This window comes from Triticum urartu, chromosome 7A, assembly GCF_056163025.1.
Source record: "Triticum urartu cultivar PI428250 chromosome 7A, HENAU_Tu73, whole genome shotgun sequence".
Taxonomy (NCBI): Eukaryota; Viridiplantae; Streptophyta; class Magnoliopsida; order Poales; family Poaceae; genus Triticum; species Triticum urartu.
In genome coordinates, this window is record NC_141879.1 from 691,570,423 (window position 1) to 691,593,572 (window position 23,150).

General features: G+C 45.2%; 2 protein-coding genes and 1 long non-coding RNA gene across 3 annotated transcripts; 1 reads left to right on the top strand and 2 right to left on the bottom strand.

Annotated features, from left to right (window-relative positions):
* Positions 1 to 645: 645 nt before the first annotated feature.
* On the bottom strand, positions 646 to 2,294 carry LOC147961588 (uncharacterized). Its single transcript, XM_087532265.1, has 5 exons — positions 2,203 to 2,294; positions 1,993 to 2,116; positions 1,584 to 1,683; positions 910 to 1,051; positions 646 to 826 (listed from the first exon to the last, which is right to left on the bottom strand). The coding sequence occupies exons 1-5, from the start codon at positions 2,292 to 2,294 to the stop codon at positions 706 to 708; spliced, it is 579 nt and encodes a 192-aa protein (XP_087388391.1). The 3' UTR covers positions 646 to 705.
* Positions 2,295 to 6,875: 4,581 nt separating this feature from the next.
* LOC147961589 (uncharacterized) lies at positions 6,876 to 8,084 on the bottom strand. The gene has a single exon (XM_087532621.1). The coding sequence runs from the start codon at positions 8,082 to 8,084 to the stop codon at positions 6,876 to 6,878; it is 1,209 nt and encodes a 402-aa protein (XP_087388747.1).
* Positions 8,085 to 14,081: 5,997 nt separating this feature from the next.
* Positions 14,082 to 17,877, top strand: LOC125524243 (uncharacterized). The gene is made up of 3 exons (XR_007290637.2): positions 14,082 to 14,720; positions 15,440 to 15,798; positions 17,604 to 17,877. It is a non-coding gene; the product is annotated as an uncharacterized LOC125524243 (long non-coding RNA).
* Positions 17,878 to 23,150: the final 5,273 nt, after the last annotated feature.

Consider the following 23,150-nt stretch of genomic DNA (forward strand, 5'->3'; position numbering starts at 1 on the left):
GCAAAATAAAATAAATGTCACAAAGAACACATAAAAATGTTTAAAAAATACTTACAATAAAATAAAAATAAACTAGAAAATGTTTTAAAAAGAAAAGAAAATGAAGCCGAAAAAACCAAGCCATAAAACATCAGGGGTGGACATGCAACTAGCTTACATCCCTCCCATTCAAGTTGCTTCAGTTGTAGGCAGGACGACACGCGTAGTTTCAACTATACTAGTGAACATGCAATGCCCCTCCAGGAGGCCCTTCTCTTGAGACCATCTTTGCATCTTCTTTAATGGGCCGAAATCGCTTGGTGCCACCACATACATACAGGGCTAATTCTCCAGCAGGTACATAGTTTCTCACCGCCAATTTTTCATTCGTTAGTCTATTAAGTGGAAGATGAAACTTTTAACAAATATAATGAATTCTTAAAAACAAATATAATGAGAAAAAGAAACTCTATGCACAATGACAAGAAAATAACGTGGCAACGCATGTTGTTTCTTCTAGTTTTTAATCAATTTTGCAACAAATTAACCACCAAACACAATGCTTATGATAATTTTTCCTGTTAGAACACGAGGTAGCTCTAGTTGGAGCATAGTAGGCAGTGGGATTAAGGGTTACCATTTTCAAATTATTCCTAGCGGCCTAGCTCATGTGGATTGAAACCTGAAATCTAAGGGGTGGCAATTAATGGCTGAGCGTTGTACGTGCTAATCATTCAAACTAACTTCTTCTGATGGGTGCTCGAAGCTGCAGTCTTGAATGGCCCGGAGTAGCTCAGGCTCGAGCAAAAAGTCCCTGAAGCCTAAGTTGTGGATTCCGTCATAGCCCCTACGTGCATAGACCGTTCGTCAGAAAGGGAACAAAAAGGGGCGGAAAGAAGAAAAAACCAAGGAAGTTGAATGAATAATTACTCGTTGGGGCTTGCATGCCCAATGGCGAGCTTGGCGGCGGCATTAACGACCTTATCAGTCCTTTGGGTGCTCGAAGGCGCAGTCCTGGATGGCCTTGAGCACAATGTCCCTGAAGCCGGAGCCGTGGATTCCAATGTAGCCCCTGCATGCATAGGCCATCCATCAGAAAGGGAGCAAACAAAGGGACGGGAAGAAGAAAAACAGGAAGTTGTAGTGGAGCTAAGGCTCCATGGCACCTCTTATCCGACTTACACATCACAATCCGCATAGGCACATTTTTTTTGTTATCCAACATAAAACAACATATGAACTTCAAACTTTGCAGAGAAACAAACATTCTTACTACAATGTGGAAAATTTATTTTGATTTTTTTCGTGAATCATAAATACTTAAGATAGCCTTTTTACTAAAAATATATCTCATTTTGTATATTTATGCCGGACCAAAAAAATCTAAAAGTATTTCACACATTGAAGTTTGAAAGTTTGGTTGACCTGCAAAGTTTAAAGTCTATATGTTATTTCATTTAAGAGAAACATAGAAGAGAAATTTTCATGTAGTAAGTTAGTTGACTAGCACAGATCTCAAAGTAATGTTGGATGGTAAGTAAGAATAAGGAGTGTCATAAAGCCCGAGCCAAAATAAAAAACAAGAGAGCTGAATTAATAATTACTTCTTGGGGCTGCATGCCCGGCGGCTGGCTTGGCGGCGGCCTTGTTGTCCTTCTCGTAGTCGACGAGCCCTGTGCGCGTAGGCCGTCCGTCAAAAAGGAACTGAAATAAATTAATGAAATGATGAACGTGATCAGCATCTCTGCTAGCATACATTTGATAGCTTCCAAACACGTTTTTAATCAATTGTGCAATATATTAACCACCACACACGTAGCCTATGATTTCTTTTTGCTATTAAAACAGAGGGTAGCTCTAGCTAGTTGGAGCATGGTAGACGGTGAAATTAAGGGTTGGCTTTTACAAATTATTCCTAGCTGTCTAGCTCATGTGGGCTGAAACCTGAAAGCTTAAGAGGTGGCGATTAATGGATCCAAGGGCGAATAGCTAACCGTAATCGAACTAACTTGCCTTCGGGGGGCCGTTGCTCCAAGCGTTAGGCCTGGTCTCAAGGCCGCAGTCCTGGATGGCCCGGAGCAGCTCGGGCTTGAGCAAGAAATATGTGAAGCCGGATCTGTGGCTGCCGACGTTGCCCCTGCGCGCACAGGCCGTCCATCAGAATGGGAGCAAGCAAAGTGAAGGGAAGATGAAGAAAAAGAAGGAAGTTGAATGAATAATTACTTCCTGGCGGCTGCTTGCCCGGCGGCGTCGACAGCCTTGTCGTCGTCGAGCAGCTCCTGCTTGTACACGTCGTTCTCCTTGGCCTGTCCCATCCTGGCAACCAAGGAAAAGGCGGGTGTCAATTCGAGTGAGAAACTCTAGAAATCGCACGCAGGAAGTCAGACTCAGATGTCGTCTCGCGGAGATAGAAAAGATGCGGGGGCGGGCTGCAAAGAAAGAAGCGGCAGGACCGCGTGATCCGCCCAGATCGAGGCTCACCTGAATGAATTGTGTCGCTCCATAGGGTACGGCCAGATCCAGGCTCGACGAGGAGGAAATCGTTGAATTGGGGATGGAGAGGAGTGGATCGTGGGGGAGCAGAGAGAGGGATGGGAGCGGCGCTAGAAGGAATCGGGGCAGAAACGGCGCTAGAAGGAATCGGAGCAGAAAATTTAGGGTTTCGGAGGTTTTCTATGACGAGGTGGGTTAATCCGGTTTGGGCTAAGAAGGAAAAAAAATCGTAGCGACAAGTAGCAATGCGAATCTTGGCGCAGCAAATTCCTCATTTCCTTTTTTTACACATTATAGACGCAAGCGCTCATACATACGCGCATACACCCATCTCTATGAACGCACACACGCACACCATACCCCTATGAGTCCTTGCCTGTTAGCAAATCTCCATTCCAAGCTTGGTGTGCTCGTTTGTGACGAAAACATCATCGTGCCAACCATGGTAGCAGCACCGGTGTTAAATGATTGTCATAGTAGTTTGCTTGAAGTTTGGAAGGTTATAATTGAGCTTTGTATTAGAGAGTCGAATATAGTAGAGCTCATGAGCTGGTTGGATACGGATGTGCGAATTCCTCATATGTTTGGGCGGATGCACCCCCTTATTTTCTTATGAAAATTTTGGGCAATGATGTAACCATTATTTGGTGAAGCATGCCCCTTCCTTTAAAAAATAAGGCACTGAGGAAAGACGGCGGTGACACGGAAAGACGGACAGAGCCAACCGGCCAACTCCATTCCTGTTAGTTTTGCCTAAGTAGATTGATTTTTATCGACTGCTCTGGCGCCGAGACAAGGAGAACTCATTCCGGTGGCGTGGAGAGGACTTGCCCGATGTACAGAATCTGGCCTCGACCGGCTAGGGTGAGCAGCATGATTGTGTTTGCATCGAGGAGTTTGGCTGCGACCTACGGGCAAATGACCTCGACAAACGTTGTGATTAGGGGAAATTTGCGCCGGCCGCCAACAGTGTGGCTCCATCATTCGGTGGTGGTGGAACAACAGTGGCATTTTGGATCTAAACTGTAAAGAGAATGGCAACGGTGGCTGGTTTCACGGTAGGGAATTTGGTGGGTGGGGGATCGGTTGTGTCGAGATTCACACTCCTCGGTATCACTCAAAAAAGATTTGACAAGAATATGACTTTATTCTTGGACAATTCACATATCATTTACAATTAACTTAGAGAAATCAAATGATCTATTGAGATGAGAATAGCTGGTTTGTGCATCCGCTACTCTGTTTTCTTCTCGGTTTGTAAAATCCAAATTCAGGAGGTCAATTAAGCACGTCTATCGACCAAAACTATACGAACAGGTCGTACATGATTTCCTTCCGGCTGAGAAGGTCGTACGCGGGTTACCTACGATAAATAGGCTTGGATATTTGGTGCGACCTAAAAACTCAGCCAAGGCTAAAAATTATCTGTGGTGTGCGTGTGGGGATGTGCGTCACTAGTGAGGCACTGAGGCCGCAGAAGAATGGCATTGGGAGGTAACCGCCCTAGGAAGAGGACTTCACAGGACGCTGACATGGACGATGATGATGATTTAGATGCTATCACTTCTAGTCTGTTGAAACCGACAGATGGGGACAATGCAGAAAAAGGGCGACAATAGTAGTTCGATTCTCCCGCGAGGAATAAGTTCTATTTATCCCTAGTTCCTGCCTCATGTCTGGGGAAGCATTACTAGGGAAAAACTTATACACATGATTTTACCAGCAGCGAGTTTAAAAATAAGGCGCTGCTGCATTGTAGTAGTAGCGCGCTCTGGCAGTACTCGCTGCTGAAATAGACGTAGCAGCAGCGCGCCTCCTCTAAGCCGCGCTACTGTTATAATTCCCACGACCCCGCCGTGATGCTAGTTCTAGCAGCAGCGCTTTTATTCAGACCGCGCTACTGCTAGGTAGTTTAACAGTAGCGCATTTGCCTTTAGAGCGCTACTGCTAAAACTAGCTATCTCCAACCCGCCCCCATGCTCTCCTCTATTCGATCCACACTCACACTCAAACTCACTCCCCCTCAACCCCCCCCCCCCCCCCCCCCCCGTGCGCGCCGGTCCTCCCCCGCCGGCCGCCGTCGCCCCCGCCAGCCGTCGTCGCCTACCCCTCTTCCCTCTGTGCCGCCGTCAACTCATCCTCCTCGCTGGACTCGGTACCGCCCTCCTCCTCCGTCCTCCCTCGACTTGCCGCCGGTCGGCCCCTCCTCGCTCCGCCTTCCTCCTCCGTCCTACTCTCTTCTCCCTCCTCGAGTCGCCCCTCCTTCTTACTCCTCCCTGCTACATTTTGATTTAGTAGGCTAGTTCATATGCAACATTTTGATTTAGTTGATATGATTTAGTTATGGTAGCGCCATATTGGTAGCGCGGCCGCCCGCGCTACTGATAGCCTCAAAACCTGAGCTACTACTATGGTTTTCCCTAGTAGTGAAGGGGTGATGTCTCCCACCTTAACACCTCTTTCACCTTCAGCATATGTGTCAATGAGAGATTGAAGAGGCCGAATAAAGAACATTCCACAGAAGAATGATACTCTGGCATTATTGCCGGGCCCAATGAATTTGTTACTTTGGAACTGTCGCGGGTTGAGCGACCACACAACAGTTCATGAACTGCGCGATCTCATGCCGAAGTCTGTGATACATCACTGATATATCTATAAACTTTGTATATTTCACGCCTATTAACTTCTAAGTGTGCAATGTTTCTAATTTTTTTAGGGACCAACGTATTAATTCAATGCTCACTTCTAGTTCCTATTTTTTGTTATTTTTGGAATTTCAGAAAAAAAAATCACCAAACAAAAATTCCTCAATAAAATCTGAGAAAATGATAGCGTGTTTTTGTAGCACTAGAGGACTAGAGTGCCAAGGCCCATCATCTGGAGGGGCATGGTGGGCCCGCAAGGCCTAGGCACCTAGTGAAGGTGCCCGTCTTACAAATGCGCCTATGACATGTGGGGCTTTCCTCCCTCCTCTGTGGCTTCGGTGGCCAATTGCTTTATATACCCTTGAAACCCTACCCTGGATAATTGTGAATTTTTTCGCCGCCACTTTGTGATTCTGAGGGCGATCTTCATACTCAACCCTTTTCGTTACTCTCCAAAGGGAGAACTCGTTTGCATCATCACCAACATCGATCCTCATGCTTCTAGATAAGTTATAAGTAGCACTACAACATATCCGAACACTATTGATCGTGCATCACTGACCGGCCACTGGCCATACGTTAGTGATGAGCACTACCACTGACCTGCCATAAGCACTTTGGTGCTCGGCCGGACGCTTATCACAGACTGAAAAACAATTGCCTGTTTGTGATACGGTGATTCTAAATGAAAAGGCTGCTCCATTTGACATGTCTGAGTTTTCCTTCTAAATCCGACCCTTAGTCTTTCCCACCCGCCAGTGATGTTGTTTAGTTCGGTTGTTATATGCAACCTCCATGGCTCATGTACATTACAACCCTCCCCGCCCATGGCCGAGCACCAGCCACTTTAGCTTTCAGTTTGTCCTGCCCGGCATCATCGAACGTGTGTTGCCAGCCAATGCGGGGCACTACTCTGACACGGCAGCACCCATGTCGTCCCTAGCGGCATTCTGTTTCATGAGTCGCATGTACGGTCACGTGACTATAGACCCCCTCCTCCCCCCCCCCCCCCCTCAATCGTTCTTATGGTGGTGCCGGTGTTGATATGCCACAGTAGTAAGATTCATTCCTTGTAGGTGCCGATGTATATTCTTCCATGCATGCTTTCATGAACTTAGAGGTGAAAATATTACAATTCTTCTGAATGTTACAATTGGTATGTGCGGCGATACATATTATGTTATGCGTAGTTAGAGGTGACAATGTTACAATTTTTATGAATGATACAATTGGTATGTGTGATGATACATATACTATTATATATGCATTTTTAGAGGTGACAATCTATATTATTTTATGCATTCTTGTAGGTACTGATGTACTCTGCTATGCATGCTTGCACAACTCACCATCTGTCATAAGAAAACATATAAAATCCATGATATGTCATTATGCATTCCATGCGATTACATGAACATGTATGTGATACCGGAGGCAGCATATCACTTGGAAAGTGTTTGATTTGCCTAGATACCGATCAAACATTTATATTTTTTTATCCTTTTGTATTTCATTGCGCACAATATTAGCATAACGCACAATGGAAGCTAGACCAAAGTAGTAAACAAGTCAGCAAGAGGTAAACCTTGCATTCCTCCTTCATTGCTGGGAACTAAGGATGCCAGTTACCGGCCCATTCACATTTTTAATGGTCAAACAGATATAAGCATATAGCAGCATCATGTACATTAATTGTAACTAGCAGACCACATTTATATAGGCAGATTAAAAAGAGGCAAACCTAAGCTAGCAGTGTTATTCTTTCAGCAGATCACGTCCTTCCTTCATCAGAGGGAATTTTGGAGGCCAAACCATCATAAAGGGGCTGACACTAAACACGTAATCATCCTCTTCTGTCACGTCGTAAACCTTCTTCAAAACCTTGCTTTTGATATAAAAAAGGTAGAGGGCATTGTCCGCCTCGATCTCAGAATTGGACCCAGGTGCATGTACATCTACATCCTTGAAACCATCACTTGGTATCATATGATTAGCACATATCTCACGTAAACAAATGGTATTCACAAGGAACCAGTTGGCAGCGCCATTATTGCCATCCACCCCGTGCAGCCAGATGCGTATTTGTAGGTCCTTGAGAGTGATGAGATGAACCCCAGAATCATCATCTGCGAGCGACAGCTTGCCACACCACGATAACACCTCTTCTGGGAGGTTAACTAACGACAGAGAGGCAGACACAAGATCTAGCACGATTAAAATATTGATCCCGCTCACATAGGCCAGAGTATAGATCTTGCCGTCACCAATCAAACTAGCAACATGATCGAGTCGTAGCGAAATACGGGTGAATTCGGTTGCAACCGAAGAGTAGATGGCCCATATATCATCTTGTAAGACATACACATCCACAATTGTCTGCTGCCCTTCCACGCCCATTGCCAGATAGAAGAAGGACAGGCCGTCGTCGCCGCCTTTGAGGATGACCTCTCTGTCGTAGTATGTGAAGCGGTCATCATGGATGCTGCTGGTTTGCGGAACTGGCGGGAGGATGGTCGTGTATCTCCCAGGGTAGAGCGGGCATCGGACTGTTCTTACTGGTGGGCCGTCGTGCAGGTAGGAGGTGAGTAGGAGGAGGCCGTTCCAGCAATCCACACAGAAGCCGAAGCTGTCGCTGCCCAAGGTGCCCAAATCGAAGTTTGCAGGGTGGACAACGGCAGCGAGCTCAGGGGGCTGAGGCATCGGCACGAACCGCGGTGGCTTGGTGCCTCCAGTTTTGACGTAGAAGCCGAGGAAACTGGGTGGGTGGAGGTCGCGGAAGCAGCGGAGGAAGACGGGGTCGGAGGCAAGGCGGAGCCAGCTCTTGCAGACTAGAGCGGTGTGGACGAGGCTGGTGGGGAAGGCGACGCGGAGGAGGATCTCGCCGAGGAGATCGTCGTCGTCGAGAACGGCCGAGGTGGCCGCTGTGGCCGGTGGCGGCGATTGCGGCGCCCTGAGTGCTTCCATGGTTTGGTGATCTGATGAGATGAGATTTGGGCGAAGAAGAAAAAGGTAGGAGCTGATTTTTGTTTTTCGATGGGTTTTTCTGATATAAAACACCTGAACGCGTTTCGTTTTTATTACAAAGAGTTGCAAATCCCTGCAAAAAAATAATTTATGCACAAAGCTCTAAAATATTGTTTTTTCTCTACCGGTCTAGTATCTTGTTTTCTGCATCGTTACAAAGTTTTTTTAACACAGTACAGATACAAGCGCTCATACATACACGCATACACTCACCTTATGAACGCACACACGCATACCCTACCTCTATGAGCACCTTCGACAAACTGAGTTGGCATATCATCTTGAGATGTACGAAGACACCGTAGCCGCCTCTCGTCGTCGACGGGAACGTTTTCTCCTACTGAAAGCGCATCGCCGGAAATCCTAAAATAAATCCAGGACTAATGCGAGCACCAGGACTTGACCCCTGGTGGGTTGGGATACCACTGTCTCTCTAACCATCCAACCACAATAAATTGTTGTGGCATTGTCAAAGAGGTCATAGACGATTCCGAACCCTGCATAACATGGCAACCCCAATAGATTCCCACCTCTTGACATCATATTGGCGCTAGAGGCGGGTGGAGTGGCGATGATTTGGCGGTGGAAAAAGAGGCAGAGATGGTCTTCACGCCTATCTACAGGAGAAAGGGGAATAAGAGGCGAAGGGCTCTCTCGATGATTTTTACTTCTTTTATTCGGTCGGAGTTTTATTTACTTGACACTGACAAAAGTCCTCCCATCACTCTTCATATATTCTCAAAGCATATGAGATATGATGACCCTAACTTTCTCTTCACAAAGACATGTAAGATGACTCAAATCAAGAAAGACATGTAAGATCATTTGAGTTAAAAAAGTACACAGAAGATATTTGCAAACAAAAAAGTAGGACCTTTTTTCTATATAAAGTACTTTTGGCACTTCATTTAAAACCACCTTTTGAAGCATGCAAACTTCAGCTTGCATGGTCTATCACAAGAGCTAAGGGCATCTCCAGCCGGTCCCTTATAATTTAGCCCCTCAAATGGCCACAGATACCTTAACCCCTAAATAAATCTTCAGCAACTATTTTAAGTTTTTGTATATGATGTAGGGTGAAATCCTAGATGGCCAATCTTTTCACACTTGAAGGGCGGAAAGGAACACTAGTAGAAAACGGGCCTATTCTCCCGGTTTGTAAGGGCCTTTTGTCCCGGTTCTTGAACCGGGACTAAAGGGTTGTTACTAATGCCCTGACCCTTTAGTCCCGGTTCTAACCAGAACCGGGACAGATGGGCCTCCACGTGGCCTGCGCGCTGAGCCCAGGCAGGAGGGCCTTTGGTCCCGGTTGGTGGTACCAACCGGAACCAATAAGCATCCACGCGTCAGCATTTCTGTGGCTGGAGTTTTTGTTTGTTTAAGGGGGGGTGGGGGTTTTGGGGGTTTTGGGGGGTTAATTTAGGTATTTCATATATTGTGTTAGCTAGCTAATTAATAGAGAGAAGTGTCCTCTCTTATGTCCGTACTTGGTCGACGCTACGTACTATACATACGTATAGAGAGGACTAGGCACGCTAGCTAGCTAGTAAGCAAACGAAGGAAACAGAAGATCGTCATGAACATATATGCATACGGAGAGAAGTGATATCGACCACCTCTCCTTCTCCGAGAGATTGGTCGAACAACAAGTTCTCGTATATCTATCCGACACTACAGACTACATATATACAATAATTATCTCTTACAAATATAATCTCCTAAATTACGGACGCATGGTCCACATAGTATTCTCCGTCTTCAGCGATCACGTGGTCAAGAAAGAATGCCGCCAATTTCTCTTGAATTGCTCGCATGCGATCTGGTGCTAGGAGTTCATTCCACATCCGAAACATCTAATTTGAAGAAGGGGGTCAATACATATATATAGATGTGAATGAATGAAACTCAACACAAATGATGGTAATAAAATAAAATTGAGAATATTGTTATTTACGCACTTCATATTGTTCGTCAGAGTAGCCCCGCTCACAGGTCGTGTGGCGGATGGACTCGCAGACGTAGTATCCACAGAAATCATTCCCTTGTTCCTGCAACAAACACTTTACAAGAAATAGAGGTCAATCAAACTGATAAGCAAGAATACCAAATGGTATTGATGAAACTGGCGCTTGAATCACTAGGAGATGCGCGGAACATGCTACTATAGTACTTACTTTCGGGTGTCTAAATTCCAGCTCCTTCGACAGTCCCGGAGCTTTTCTGGTGAATTTTCTCCAAACCCTGCCGGACGAAGAAAACAATTACTTGATATCAGAAATGAACAAAGTTGCTGATATGGTGGATAATGATCGATTTAACTTACTTCTCGAGCATTTGAGTCATGCCCGCATACTCCTGGGGATCTTTTCATCTAGAGTCCAAGACAGTTACTACTCCCTGCTCAAGCCTAATCTCTAGGAGAATATAGTGGTACCTGCGCACGCATGCATAACTCATCAATTACATTACTATAATCTGGACTAATATATAAGGGAAACCGAATATGCACAAGATAGTAACACTCACTTGAAGTTGTAAGGAAAGAGTATTATATCTTTGTGTTCATTTATTTTGAATGATCGTAGCAAATTGGCCTCGGTTTCTGCAGCATGAAATTTAACCTCAGTTGCATCTATGAGATATGTGTTAATGAACCCAATATCACCGACTTGTCTTTTCTTAAATTCGGCGATCTTCAATCTGCATAATTAATATAGTGAGGATAATTATAAATAAATGCAATGAAAGAGCTGAGCTATATAGAGAGACTTAATGACAGAAGTAGTAGTACTTACAGACAGTAGCAGGTGACCGTTGCTTTATCGAGGGCCAATTGATTGAAAAACTGATAGAACTCCTCAAATGGAATAGGCAACAGATCAATTCCAATGAGGTCATGCTCCTTTTTAACTCTCACATACAAAGTACTCCTCCCCCCAGACTCTCTGCAGATTTTCAAGTACCAATCATGCAATCTTCGCATCATCGTTGTTAGAGATTTTTCATCTTTGACGAGAGGCTTCCCGTACTCGTATCTGTGTATCTGCACGTCCATGAAATCATAATGTACATCGTCGGACAGGTAATCTTCAAGATTGCTATAACCGGGCACCATCCTCGGATCGACGATGTCGCTAGGCACCTTGAGTGGGGGGCACGATTTGGGCAATTTGTTCGCCGAGCTGGGCAATTTGTTTCCCAGCTGCTCGTCGTTCTTTCATCCTTTGATCACTGATTGTACTTCCCGACCGCTCCGCTTCGGCCCATGTCTTTCCAATAATGCGCTCATAGTTGCCTTTTCGGCGGAGACTTGGGTGGTTTTGCCAGGGCAGCTAGAGTGCGCTTCACTTTCACCAGATCTACCTTCTCCTCCGGAGGTGGATGTCTCTTTGCTTTCAACCCTTGAAACCAGTCATCCACTTCGGTTCGTGCGATCTTCGCGTTCTCCTCCGGGGTCCTCTCGTATGGTAACTTCTCTGGAGTCTTCAGAGAAGGACCGAATCTGTACGTCCTCCCGCCTCTGGTTGTACTGCTAGACACCGGCCGAACAGACGGAGCGGCTGTCTTCTTTACTTGCTTACGAGGCGGAGGAGAAGGACTACGACGCGCTTGCTGACGAGGTGGCGGGTCTCTTCCGCCCTTGCTGACGAGGCGGAGAAGGAGGAGGCTGGCTGCTCGGGCGCGCCAACACAGGCGGAGAAGGAGGCGGAGTGCCGCCACGCGCCGGAGAAGGAGCCGGCCGAGGGCCCTGATCGTCACTCGCCGGAGGAGGAGGCGGTGGAGGAGGCAGAGTGCCCTGACTCGCCAGAGGAGGAGGAGGAGGCAGAGGCGTCCAGTTCGGAAGGTTGATGAGCTCCTTCCGCCATAGGCATGGAGTCTTCAGAGAAGAACCCAGCCGAGTATCCCCTTCTCCGGTAGGGTGGTCAAGCGGGAGGTCCTCAAATCCCTCTGTTATTTCATCCACCATCACCTTAGCATATCCTTATGGAATCGGCCGGCAGTGAAAAGTTGCGCCAGGTTTATTAGGAAAAACAGAGCCAACAGCCGCCTTGACCTTCATATTAATCCATTGCGTCATAAGGTGGCAATTTTGAGCCTCCGTGATAGCATCCACGGGATAGCTGGCAGGAGCCGTCAAGACAAGCTCCGGCTGAAGCAGCTCGGTGGAAGCCACGCTGCTTCTCCGCTGAGATGGCGGGGTAGCTTCAGGGGAAGCTTCGGCAAGTCGTTTGCTGCGATTTTCTTCTCGTTCCTCTATCGCTTGTACCCTTGCGTGCAGCGCCTGCAGCTCGGTCTGCTTCACTTTCTTCCTCCTCTCGTGGCTTTTGTAACCGCCTGCGTCCGGAAACCCAGCCTTCCACGGAATGGAGCCTGGCATACCTCGTGTCCGTCCAAGGTGCTCAGGATTTCCGAGGGCCTTTGTGAGCTCGTCGTTCTCTCTGTCTGGAAGGAACGTCCCTTTCTGCGCTGCATCGATATAGTACCGAAACTTCTTCAAGGGTATGTCAAGTTGCTCGTCCGTCCAAATGCACTTCCCTGTTACAGGTCCAAGGATCCACCAGCCCCGAAGAACCAAGTCCGGCAATGGTCTGTCTAGTTCATTGTCTCTAGTTCGATCCCTTTATCAAGCAGATCAGTCTCAGCCTTTGCCCACTTAGGCCGGGGTTTGAGGTAGCCACCTGACCCCGTGCGATGGTGAAGCATCTTCTTCGCAGCATTTTTCTTGTTTGTCTCCGACATCTTCTTACTCTTATCCGATGTCTTGTGGGCCACAAATGCGGGCCATTGATCTCTGATCTTCTCATATTTGCCCTTGAATTCTGGTGTCTCTTTTTTGTCGACAAACCTTTACAGCTCATTCTTCCACCTCCTGAATAGCTCTGCCATCTTCTTAAGAGCAGCAGACTTAATTAATTGCTCTATAACCGGCTTCTCCGGATCCTCCTCTGGCGGTAGGGTGAAATTTGCCTTCAGCTCCTTCCAAAGATCATCTTTCTGCATATCATTGACATAAGACACCTCAGGGTCTTCTTCAACTGGCTTAAACCATTGGTGGAGGCTGATCGTGATCTTGTCCCTAACAAGAACCCCGCACTGAGCAGTAAATGCATCCTTTGTCCGGATGGGTTCAATCGGTAGGCCGTCGCGCGCGATTTCTGTGATCTCAAACCTTTCATCCTCGCGCAACTTTTTCTTCGGGCCTAGTCTCTTTACCGAAGTTATGCTCGAACCGGAGGGCTAGAAAAAAGAAGAAAGACGAGAGTTAATTAATATGTGTACGTACCAAAACAATGAATGCATCAATTAGCTAGTCTCAGCACAGGCTTAACTAATATATTTACCTGGCCGGACTCTGTTCGGTCACTGAAGCCGTCACCCTGTTCTTCCGGACCTGCTTCTTCACCTTGCTATTCTTCCGGACCTGCTTCTTCACCCTGCTGTTCTTCCAGACCATCATTGTCGTTAAGAAAACACGACATGACATCACCTCCGTCTAAGATTATGTCCCGCAACCTCTCTTCTGCTTCCTCGTCTCGTCCGTGCTCCATATTCACTACAAGAAATCTGTTAATCCATGACGGACTTCGGGTGACGTTCCTGAAAACCGTCACGGGAACCGTCATGGATGAACAAGACGCGAATAACCTCCAAAACGGCAGCCCCTTGATGACGGGCATTGAAGGACCGTCACAGAAACTGTCATGAATCGACCATCTATGCCTTTTTTTTTCTTTCTTTAGTTGCCATATGAACCGTCATGGATGGCTTCTGCCGATGTGTCTGTTGTACCCGCTTATTTGGTCCACTTGTCAATCAGCCATATATAAAAGTTGGAAAGAAAAGGGCGCGCCTGAAATTTGAGAGAGCACGGAGATGCAAAATTTTAAGTGGCCAACGCGGCAGGGTGGCAAAATTTCGAGCCAGCCCATTTATACTCCACAGTCCACACACACCTAACCCTAATTCCCCATTCTATCCTCCCGTTCCCTCAGCCGCCGCCACTCCACCAATCTTCCTCCGCCCGCTCCATGCCGGCGCCGCCGCAGAACAGCCTCACCTCTCCCGATCCATCGATCCCCTCTCTTCTCCCCTCTATGTGCGTCGCCCCCTCCCCATCTTTCCCACGGCCACGGCCACAAGCCCGTAACCCCACCCCAGTCCAGATCACGCGCTCGAGTTGCGGCGGTAGTGGTCGCGACAGGTCCATTTCCTCCCGGCGCAGATCAATCCGCCTTCCTCGGTCGCACTCGAGCAGCGCATGTCCCGCCGAAACCCATGATGCATTGTCCATCCAACCAGATCGACACCGACGAGAAGGCCAAGGTGGCGGTAGCGGCGCCGAGCTCGTCGTTCTCTAGCACCGGATTTGGAAGTCTCTAATGTCCCGTGCGACTGCCACGGATCCATCTTCGGTCGGCGGTGAGCTATGGTGAGATACAGGTGGCGCCGCCGCCACGGAGCTAGCCACTCCCTTCTGCCATCCGCGCTGCAGCGACAGGCGCTGCCTCTGCGGCTTTGCCAGGGGCCTCTGCCCGTCGCGTACGTGCTGCTCCTCCTCGTCATCTCCGTGGATGGGTTCGTCCCCTTTAAGCTCTGATCTTACCTACTGCAGGGCTAGTCGATTGGTCCGCGGTTCATTTGTATTCTGTCAAAGTTCATTGGTGATGTCCATGGCTACCTGTTTAGTTATTTCTGGGTACATGTGCAATAGATAGGTTCTGTTTCTTGGTACTCTAGAACTGGAAGATATGTTGTGTTAAAAAATGCAAGTCTGTATGTCACGGTCATGTTCTCAATCTGCAAACAAATAAATCCTTGTCATGCTGTTTGTCCATGTGTCCCATATATCCACTCTTCTTCATCGCATACAAGGAGGGGTTCTCAATATGAATTTCATGTCTGGCTCGGATTCAGATTGTTTTGAGTACATTAATTGGCCTGATATTGGATTTGAGTGCATTAAAATAGACCTGATACTGAATTCAGATTGTTTGAGTACACATTATTTAGCCTGGTAATTAGATTCAGATCTCATGTATTGATGTATGTGTTGAGTAATGCTACTGAAGTACTGATCCAAGGGACAACTGAACGAGCAACCCTGCTTTTATGCATGCGAATTTTGACCTATGCCATGGTTAGTAATGTTCCTCATGTGTTGGGGTGTAGTCTATTGTCTGTTTGTCTTAGTTTTGTATGTCAGTTATTTAAGTGCTTAAATGGCAGGTGTGGCAAACTAGGCTTCATCTGGCATTTTCATGGAATTAATGTGCTTGTACTGTTTCAAAATTCAGGAATGGATTTCTTGGAAGTTGGTCTTGTAGCATTTTCTCTTCAAGAAAATGGAGCCAGTGGTTATGATCTATTTTGGCACACAACTTAATTTGTTATCTGAAGCTGTAGCCAGTGTTGATGTACTTCTCAAGGTATGTTACTGCTTAGTCTTTATGATGCAGCTAGATTTTTCGTGATTCTGGCATTTTCATGGAATTAATGTGTTGCCGATCCTTCGCTCGTTGGACATACCTTGAGATGCATGATGTGCTCGCCAATGAGGCGCTCCAGCAGGGGCTCAAGGAGTACTCCAGCTAGCCCACACTCTTGCAGCTCTTCATCGACGGCGAGTTAACTGGTGACTGCGACATCACTATCGGTATGTATATATGTGCTTTCTGCCTTCTCCCGTTATTATGGTTCAGGACGTTGAGCCCCTCTGTTACTGGCAGTACACATACATGGTATCTGTTCTGCGAGAAGCTTGTTTTGTAATCTGTCATATATGTTCAGTTGTGGATGATAATGGTCAACTTGGCATGTGGAAACTCCATGTCTGCGTAGACGTTTCAGGCATATAATTTGCTCATGTTGAAGGCATGGTACATTCTTGTACCTGACAGTGTCCATGGCAATGTCAAATGTTTTATAGTTCATTTCTTCACATTCAACGTGCACATGGAACTCTACCTGTGGAATATGTGCTCTGTACTTTCCTTTTCCCACAACTATGGTTCAAAATTTGAGTCTTTCTGCTATGGTTGTACATACCGGCGATATTTTTTATGAATTGTTTTGTAAGAAACTTGTCCTGTGCATCAGACATAGAAATACATTTGTTGATTTGACGTACTTGTAGCAACAAAAATGAGTGGGCGGCCTATGGTTCCTTGAGTATTTTGTGTGATGTAGTGTGTGCGTCTGCTTCAGGGATCATTGATCCTATGCTCTAGCACTTAGCCAAAACTATAGTATCACAAAATATGCATGCCAGTTTTATGACTAGCTTTAGATGGCTTTGTTCTCTCAGCACCAACAACATTACATAATGTCAGCCTCTGGTGCGAGCTAATAACCATGTTGCTCAGACTCTGAAGTTCTGAGGAAGCATCTTTGATGTAAACCTTGAAACTGTATTTTATAACCACAAGCCTCCAGGATGGTATGAATTACCATCCCATAACGTGATGACAACCATTGCAAATTATTTTCCAGATTTACTTATGAGTAACAAAAATCACTTGCCTGCTGTTGGTTCATGAAACCAACTGTGCTCCAGCATTTCCGCACCATGGTTATTGAACTACTACAATAGTATCCCAGTGCTAGAATGCATGGATATTTCTGGAACCAGCGTATCAGTATCAGGTGCATTTTAAAATTAGTGTATCCGTATCAGGTCCATTTTAAAATTAGTACTCCCTCCGTCCCAAAGTTCTCGTATTAGATTTGTCTAGATACGTATGTATCTAATACTAAAATGTGACTTGATACATCCATATTTAGACAAATCTAACACAAGAATTTTGGGACGGAGGGAGTACATGATAAGAAATAGGAAAGCAATGTGCCAGTTCCACCAAGCTGTTCTAATTTGTTTGAGTGAAATATAGAATAACAAATAAATCTCATTCTGTTCTCACACTCATTGTAGGTGTATCTCCCTAGCTTTTTAAACAATTTACTAGTTAAAGGGTAAAAGAAGGACCAAGACTCACACCGGTAATTGTCCATCTTCCACGAGGAAAATATTTTGCATGTTCATTGTCTGTTAAATGTTTTCTTCTATTAATATTAACAAAATAGAAATTATCACATTAATAAAAGCGATTAATCCCAAGATTCACTATGTAGTCCAACAAAATTATATGTTGTTCCAATCACAAAAGTATTTAATGTCATAGGATAATTTTAGCTCCGAGACCATGGTTGTGGTGTTCGTACAGAAACCAGCCCACTTGCTTCTACATTTAACTTTTAAGGTGTAATTTTTCATTAGTGAGCATGGTAATTGGAAAATGCTATCCATATACAAACCAATTGAAGAATATATATTCTTTAAAAATAATTGAAGAATAGTACATACATGAAATATGAGCTCGCTCGCCCCATGCCACCGGGGTATGCGCCGTGCCAAGATGCATTGCATTTTTTGATGTCGTCTTACAGTTTGTTGACGTGCAGGCAATGTTGAGCATGGGTTGAGTTGAGATATTGGCGTATAAGGTTTTCCCTCCAATGAAGTTGGCGGCAATGGCTGGATCCGTGTCCAGAAATGCATGGAGATGACCCCTGGTTGTCAGTTGTCGTTTGGCCAGCCTTGAGCGGGGCTGTGGTGCTGCAGAATTAACACAGGGTGTTTGTAGTTTTAAGTTTCTTTTTTTGCTAGTCCTTGATAGATGTATTGTTCGGCTATAACTGTAATCTTAAGTTTTTTGTGCAAATTTTTTCTGTTGTATATGGAGTTGATTGCCTACGGACTACAACCCTCCGGTTTATATAGACACCGGATAGGTTTAGGTTACATATAGTCGGTTACAATGGTAGGATATCTTGAATATCCGCATCGCCAAGCTTGCCTTCCACGTCAAGGAAAGTCCCATCCAGACATGGAACGAAGTCTTCAATCTTGAGTCCGGCTGAAGGTATAGTTCGGCTACCCGAACACCCCCTAATCCAGGACTCCCTCAGTCGTCGTCGGTCTCCACGTAGTAGTAGGCATCGGCGGTGGCATCTGGCTCCTGAGCTCTCACATCTGGTTGCATCAACTGGAAAGAAGAAGAAATGGGGGAAAAGGGGTAGCAAAGCAACCGTGAGTACTCATCCAAAATACTCGCAAGCAAGGATCTACACTACATATGCAACATTATCAAAGGAAGGCTATATATGTGGACTGGGCTGCAGAAATGCCAGAATAGAGGGGAGAACCTTGTCCTATCGAAGACTAGCATCTTCTGGAAAGCACCATCTTGCAGCAAAAGGAGAGAGTAGAGTAGCATAAAGTAAAGTAGTAGAAGTGTTATCAACCTCGGCCAGAGACCCTTTCTCGACTCCCTGCGAGAAAGCAATCCCAGAGCCATACTCACTAGTGCAGAACCGGGCAATAGCACCGGTTCGTAAGGCCCTTTAGTGCCGGTTCCATAACCGGCACTAAAGTGTGGTCACTAAAGCCCCCCCCCCCCTTTAGTACCGGTTCAGCACGAACTGGTGCTAAAGGGCAACCACGTGGCATGAGCCAGCTCCGGGGGCCGGGAGCCCTTTAGTACCGGTTGGTAACACCAACCGGTACTAAAATGTTTGGGGTTTTTTTGGTTTTATGATTTCTTTTTCATTTAATTTTGTGTTTTCCATTTTAATTCTTTTTCGTTTGCTGGTATTTGAGGCGATCATCTATCATCTGGTTGCGTTGGATCCATCCCTCAATAAAAATTCTTTGTCTCCTAATTTATCATTGCTCTCCGCGATGAGGTACGCATGGCGCACTCGCCCATGAGCGTCTCCAGATTAACGGCTCTCGCTCTGATTCAGGAGGAGGAATCCGAGCATAGCATGCCATGGGCTCGCCCACTAGTGTACGTGTAGCCTTATCTCTTGCCCTCAGTTATTCCAGTCTTTGTTCTTTTTTTTTGAAATGACCCACAGGTGCTACGCCTTTTCATTTAAGTAGGGGAAAACACAATATACAGAGAAACTAATTAAGCAGGGAAGTAAAGAAAAGAACAGGGTCCAGGAGTGCCACCAGCAGCCCGGCTGTACAACATCTAATTTTTTGGGTGCGACGAGATTTTATGTGAAGCCATAAAACTCTAACCCTCTAACCTTTTCTTTGAGAAAAAAACCGATCTAAAGCTGACCTGGAATAGTTTATGGAGGCATGGTGCCGAAGAACTGAGGCACTGACGGAGCCAGGGGCGAGGTGGGAGGTTGAGGAGGGCAGCAAGCGACGCGGGGACTGACCCGGAGCTGGCGGCGCCCGAAGCGGAAGCGGTCATGGCGCCGGCAGCAGCAGCCCTAGGGTTTAGGGTTTCGGTGGTGCAGCGGCGGCGGGTGGAGTAGAAGACCTAGGTTAGGCTCTATACCATACATGTAAAACACAGGTTTTGCGGGAACTGGCTCAACCCTCTATGGGGTGGCCTATAACATATATATAATGATGACATCCAAGTTCAATACCAATATGGTATGGTTTACACAGTAGGACTACAATACGAAGTCTAACAATAATCTACAAGGTACAAATAGTAATGGCGACGCAAGTCTTGCAAATTAACAAAAGGAAATCTAAACCAAAAATCCCTAATCCTAAACCCTAATAGTAAACAGTAAATTGGAAATGCCATTGATACAATTGCGATTATTTTTTTTAAACGAAATGTGAACCCTAAAATCTACATGCGTGCTGTAAACAGTAAGCACTAAACCCTAAATCTTACATGCAGATGTATAAAATCATAATATAAGGATCTACAATCAAGAAAACGGAAAGTATTTGTTTTGCAGACGAAATAGAGGTGTTCTTGCTCTATTTTGCAGAGGAAACAAAGGTGTTCTCCCCTGCAGAATACAACAAGTATCTGTGCCGAGCAGCACTGTTTATACAGTAATGGCAGATGGTTCATGTACCGTGCTCTGGCTATGATCACAGTATTGCCCTTTTACTCAAAGACAATGAATCAAATCCCGGGAGACACCAAAGGGGAGCTTCCTCGAAACAGGCTTTCGCCTCGCTTTATTATATATAAAGCAACAACCGAATAAAGTACATGGCTGAACGATGCAAGATGGGGAGCTAATGGGGAAGCCTAAACAGTTTAACCCTCTTCCTCCAAGGGTAGCTCCTAATATGCATAAAAACAACAGTTTTGCTAAATCACATCTAGATGTGCCATAAGTATTGCACTTCTAAATCATATGTCATTGATCTTACATTGAGATTTGTGTGAATATTTTCTTTCTCTTTTTTCTTTTTTCTTTATGCTTGATTCACTCACTTAGATGTGCAATAAGTAGAGCACATCTAGATGTGCCCTAGACACACCCCTACTTTTTTTTTGAGGGAATGCCATCATGGCTAATTTTATTAAAATTAAATCACGCTTACATCGGTGGCAAAATAAAAGGACTAGGTGGATCATCAGCCCACACACAACTATCTAGCCTACATTCATGTGCAAGTGTATGCGCTACCCCATTTGCTTCCCTTGGACAGTGCATAAATAAGATTCTGTCAAAAGAGCTCGCCTGAATACGAATGTCTTCGAATATTGGAGCAGCAACTGCTGCAGAGAAACCGCCTTCCAGAAGAGTATCAATAACTCCTGCACAATCAGACTGAATAACTAATTTCTGACAGCCTATTTGATTTGCAAGATGAATACCATCTAGAACTGCTTGAGCTTCAGCTGTTGCCGCGTCAAGCGCAAAAGGAATGAGCTTGGATCCTGCGCCTACAAATCTTCCTTTATCATCTCTGATTACCACACCTGTAGCTCCTGACCTCATATTAATATCGTAATTCGTATCAACATTTATAGAGACAAAACCCTCAGACGCCCGATGCCAAGTACTTGATCTTGGCTGAATCTCTTTCCCTTGTGCTTTCGAGAAACTAGATACCAAGACTTGAATTGACATCGCCGCTTGTGATAAAGATTGCACAGTTTCTGCATGGACTGTCTGTCTTCGTCTCCACCAAATATACCAAGCGGCCATTATGATTGTTTCTCTCAAAAACTTTACTGATGCATCAACTGGGACCCTGAACTTTCCAGCCATCAGATAATCAAGCACTGCACTACCTGACCGATCTATCTGACATGCTTCAGTAACCACCTCTATCAGGCCAATTTTCTGCCAAATACCTTTTGCTTCCTCACACTGAAAAATAACATGTTTTATGTCTTCACAATATCTCTTACAGACCGGACACGTACTGTTATTCATTATGTGGCGGTTAACCAGAACATCATAACAGGGAAGAATCCCATGCAAACATTTCCAAGTAAAAAATTTCACTTTTGCTGGAACAGCGCACTTCCAAAGATCTCTCCAAATCGTGTTCAAACCTGAATATCCCGTTCCATCAGATCTTTGCAAGGAGACACCAAAAGTAGATTCCCACTCCATGTGGTAAGCAGAACGAACTGAAAATAAACCATTCTTACTGAATTTCCATGCCACAAAATCACCCATTCCATTCTGACTCAACGGAATTGCTAGGATTTGTCTTGCATCAATATCCCAAAAAATGGATCAAATTAAGTCAGCATCCCATACTCCTGAACTAGCAAATAGTGACCTTTGGGCGTCAAAATCTTCCCGTTATTACTATACGGTAGCCATGCATCCTCCCAAATATCAATTTGCTGACCATCTCTGACACGCCAGATCGCTCCCTTATTAAATGTATTGAGCCCTAACAATATACTCTGCCAAGTAAAAGATGAACCTGATTTAAGTTTAGCATTAAGTATCTTGCCATCAGGATAGTACTTACTTCTCAAAACTCTTGCGCATAAGCTGTCCGGAGCCTCAATTAATATCCATATTTGTTTAGCTAACATAGCTAAATTAAAATAGTGAGGATCTCTGAACCCCATTCCTCCTATCTCTTTTGGAACACAAAGCTTCCACCAGGCAAACCAGTGCATCTTCTTATTACTGATGTCATCGCCCCACCAACACTGCGCTATTGCATCCGTGATTCCTTTACATATATTTTTTGGAATACTGAATACATACATTGCATATGCCGGAAGAGCTTGGGCTACAGCTTTAAGCAGAACCTCTTTACCTCCAATGGATAATGTTTTCTCTTTCCAACCTTGAACTAGTTGACAAACTCTATCCACCAAATATTGAAATTTGTCACTCCTGTCTGCCCCAACTAACAAGGGTAGACCCAAGTATTTTTTTGACAATGCCTCACTAAAATATTAAGAGTTGTGCACACCTCAACCCTTTTACCAACAGAAGTATTTGGACTGAAATATATGCTGCATTTAGCTTCACTTACCATTTGACCGGACGCATTGCAATATGATTGCAGAATACCCTTTAATGTATTTGCATTAGCCACAACTGCTTTCATCAAAATTAAAGAATCGTCGGCAAATAGAAAGTGTGATACCGAGGGAGCATCACGACAGACCTTCACCCCTTCGATTGCTCCTCTTTCTTCAGCATCCGACAATAAGGCTGATAAACCATCTGCCACCAACAAAAATAAATATGGGCTAAGTGGATCACCCTGTCGGAGCCCTTGTGATGGGATAGATCTTTCTGTTATCTGCGAATTAAATCTCACTAAATATGTAACAGATTTAACACATGCCATCATTAGTTCTACCCATCTCACATCAAATCCCATTATCAACATAATTCCTTCAAGAAAGCACCATTCCACACGGTCATATGCTTTGTGCATATCCAATTTTACCGCACAAAGACCATGATTACCCTTCTTCCTTTTAATTCTATGAACACTCTCATAAGCAACCAAAACATTAGCAGTTATGAGTCTACCCGGGACAAAAGCACTCTGAGCCACTCCAATCACCTCGGGTAATATACCTTTCAGCCTTTTAGGCAACATTTTACTTATAACTTTGTAGACCACATTGCACAAAGATATTGGCCGAAACTGAGATAATTTCTCTGGTTTGTCCACCTTTGGAATTAACACTATTACCGTGTCGTTCCATCCTTCTAGTATAACTGCAGTATTAACCG

What these genes read in the sequence shown, in the direction of transcription:
- LOC147961589 (XM_087532621.1), bottom strand. Translation starts at nt 8,084, where the DNA reads ATGGAAGCACTCAGGGCGCCGCAATCGCCGCCACCGGCCACAGCGGCC.
- LOC147961588 (XM_087532265.1), bottom strand. Translation starts at nt 2,294, where the DNA reads ATGGGACAGGCCAAGGAGAACGACGTGTACAAGCAGGAGCTGCTCGAC. An exon ending in GGGCAAGCAGCCGCCAGGAA is followed by an intron (nt 2,117 to 2,202) that starts GTAATTATTCAT and finishes CTGTGCGCGCAG; the next exon opens with GGGCAACGTCGGCAGCCACA. An exon ending in CGGGCATGCAGCCCCAAGAA is followed by an intron (nt 1,052 to 1,583) that starts GTAATTATTAAT and finishes CTATGCATGCAG; the next exon opens with GGGCTACATTGGAATCCACG.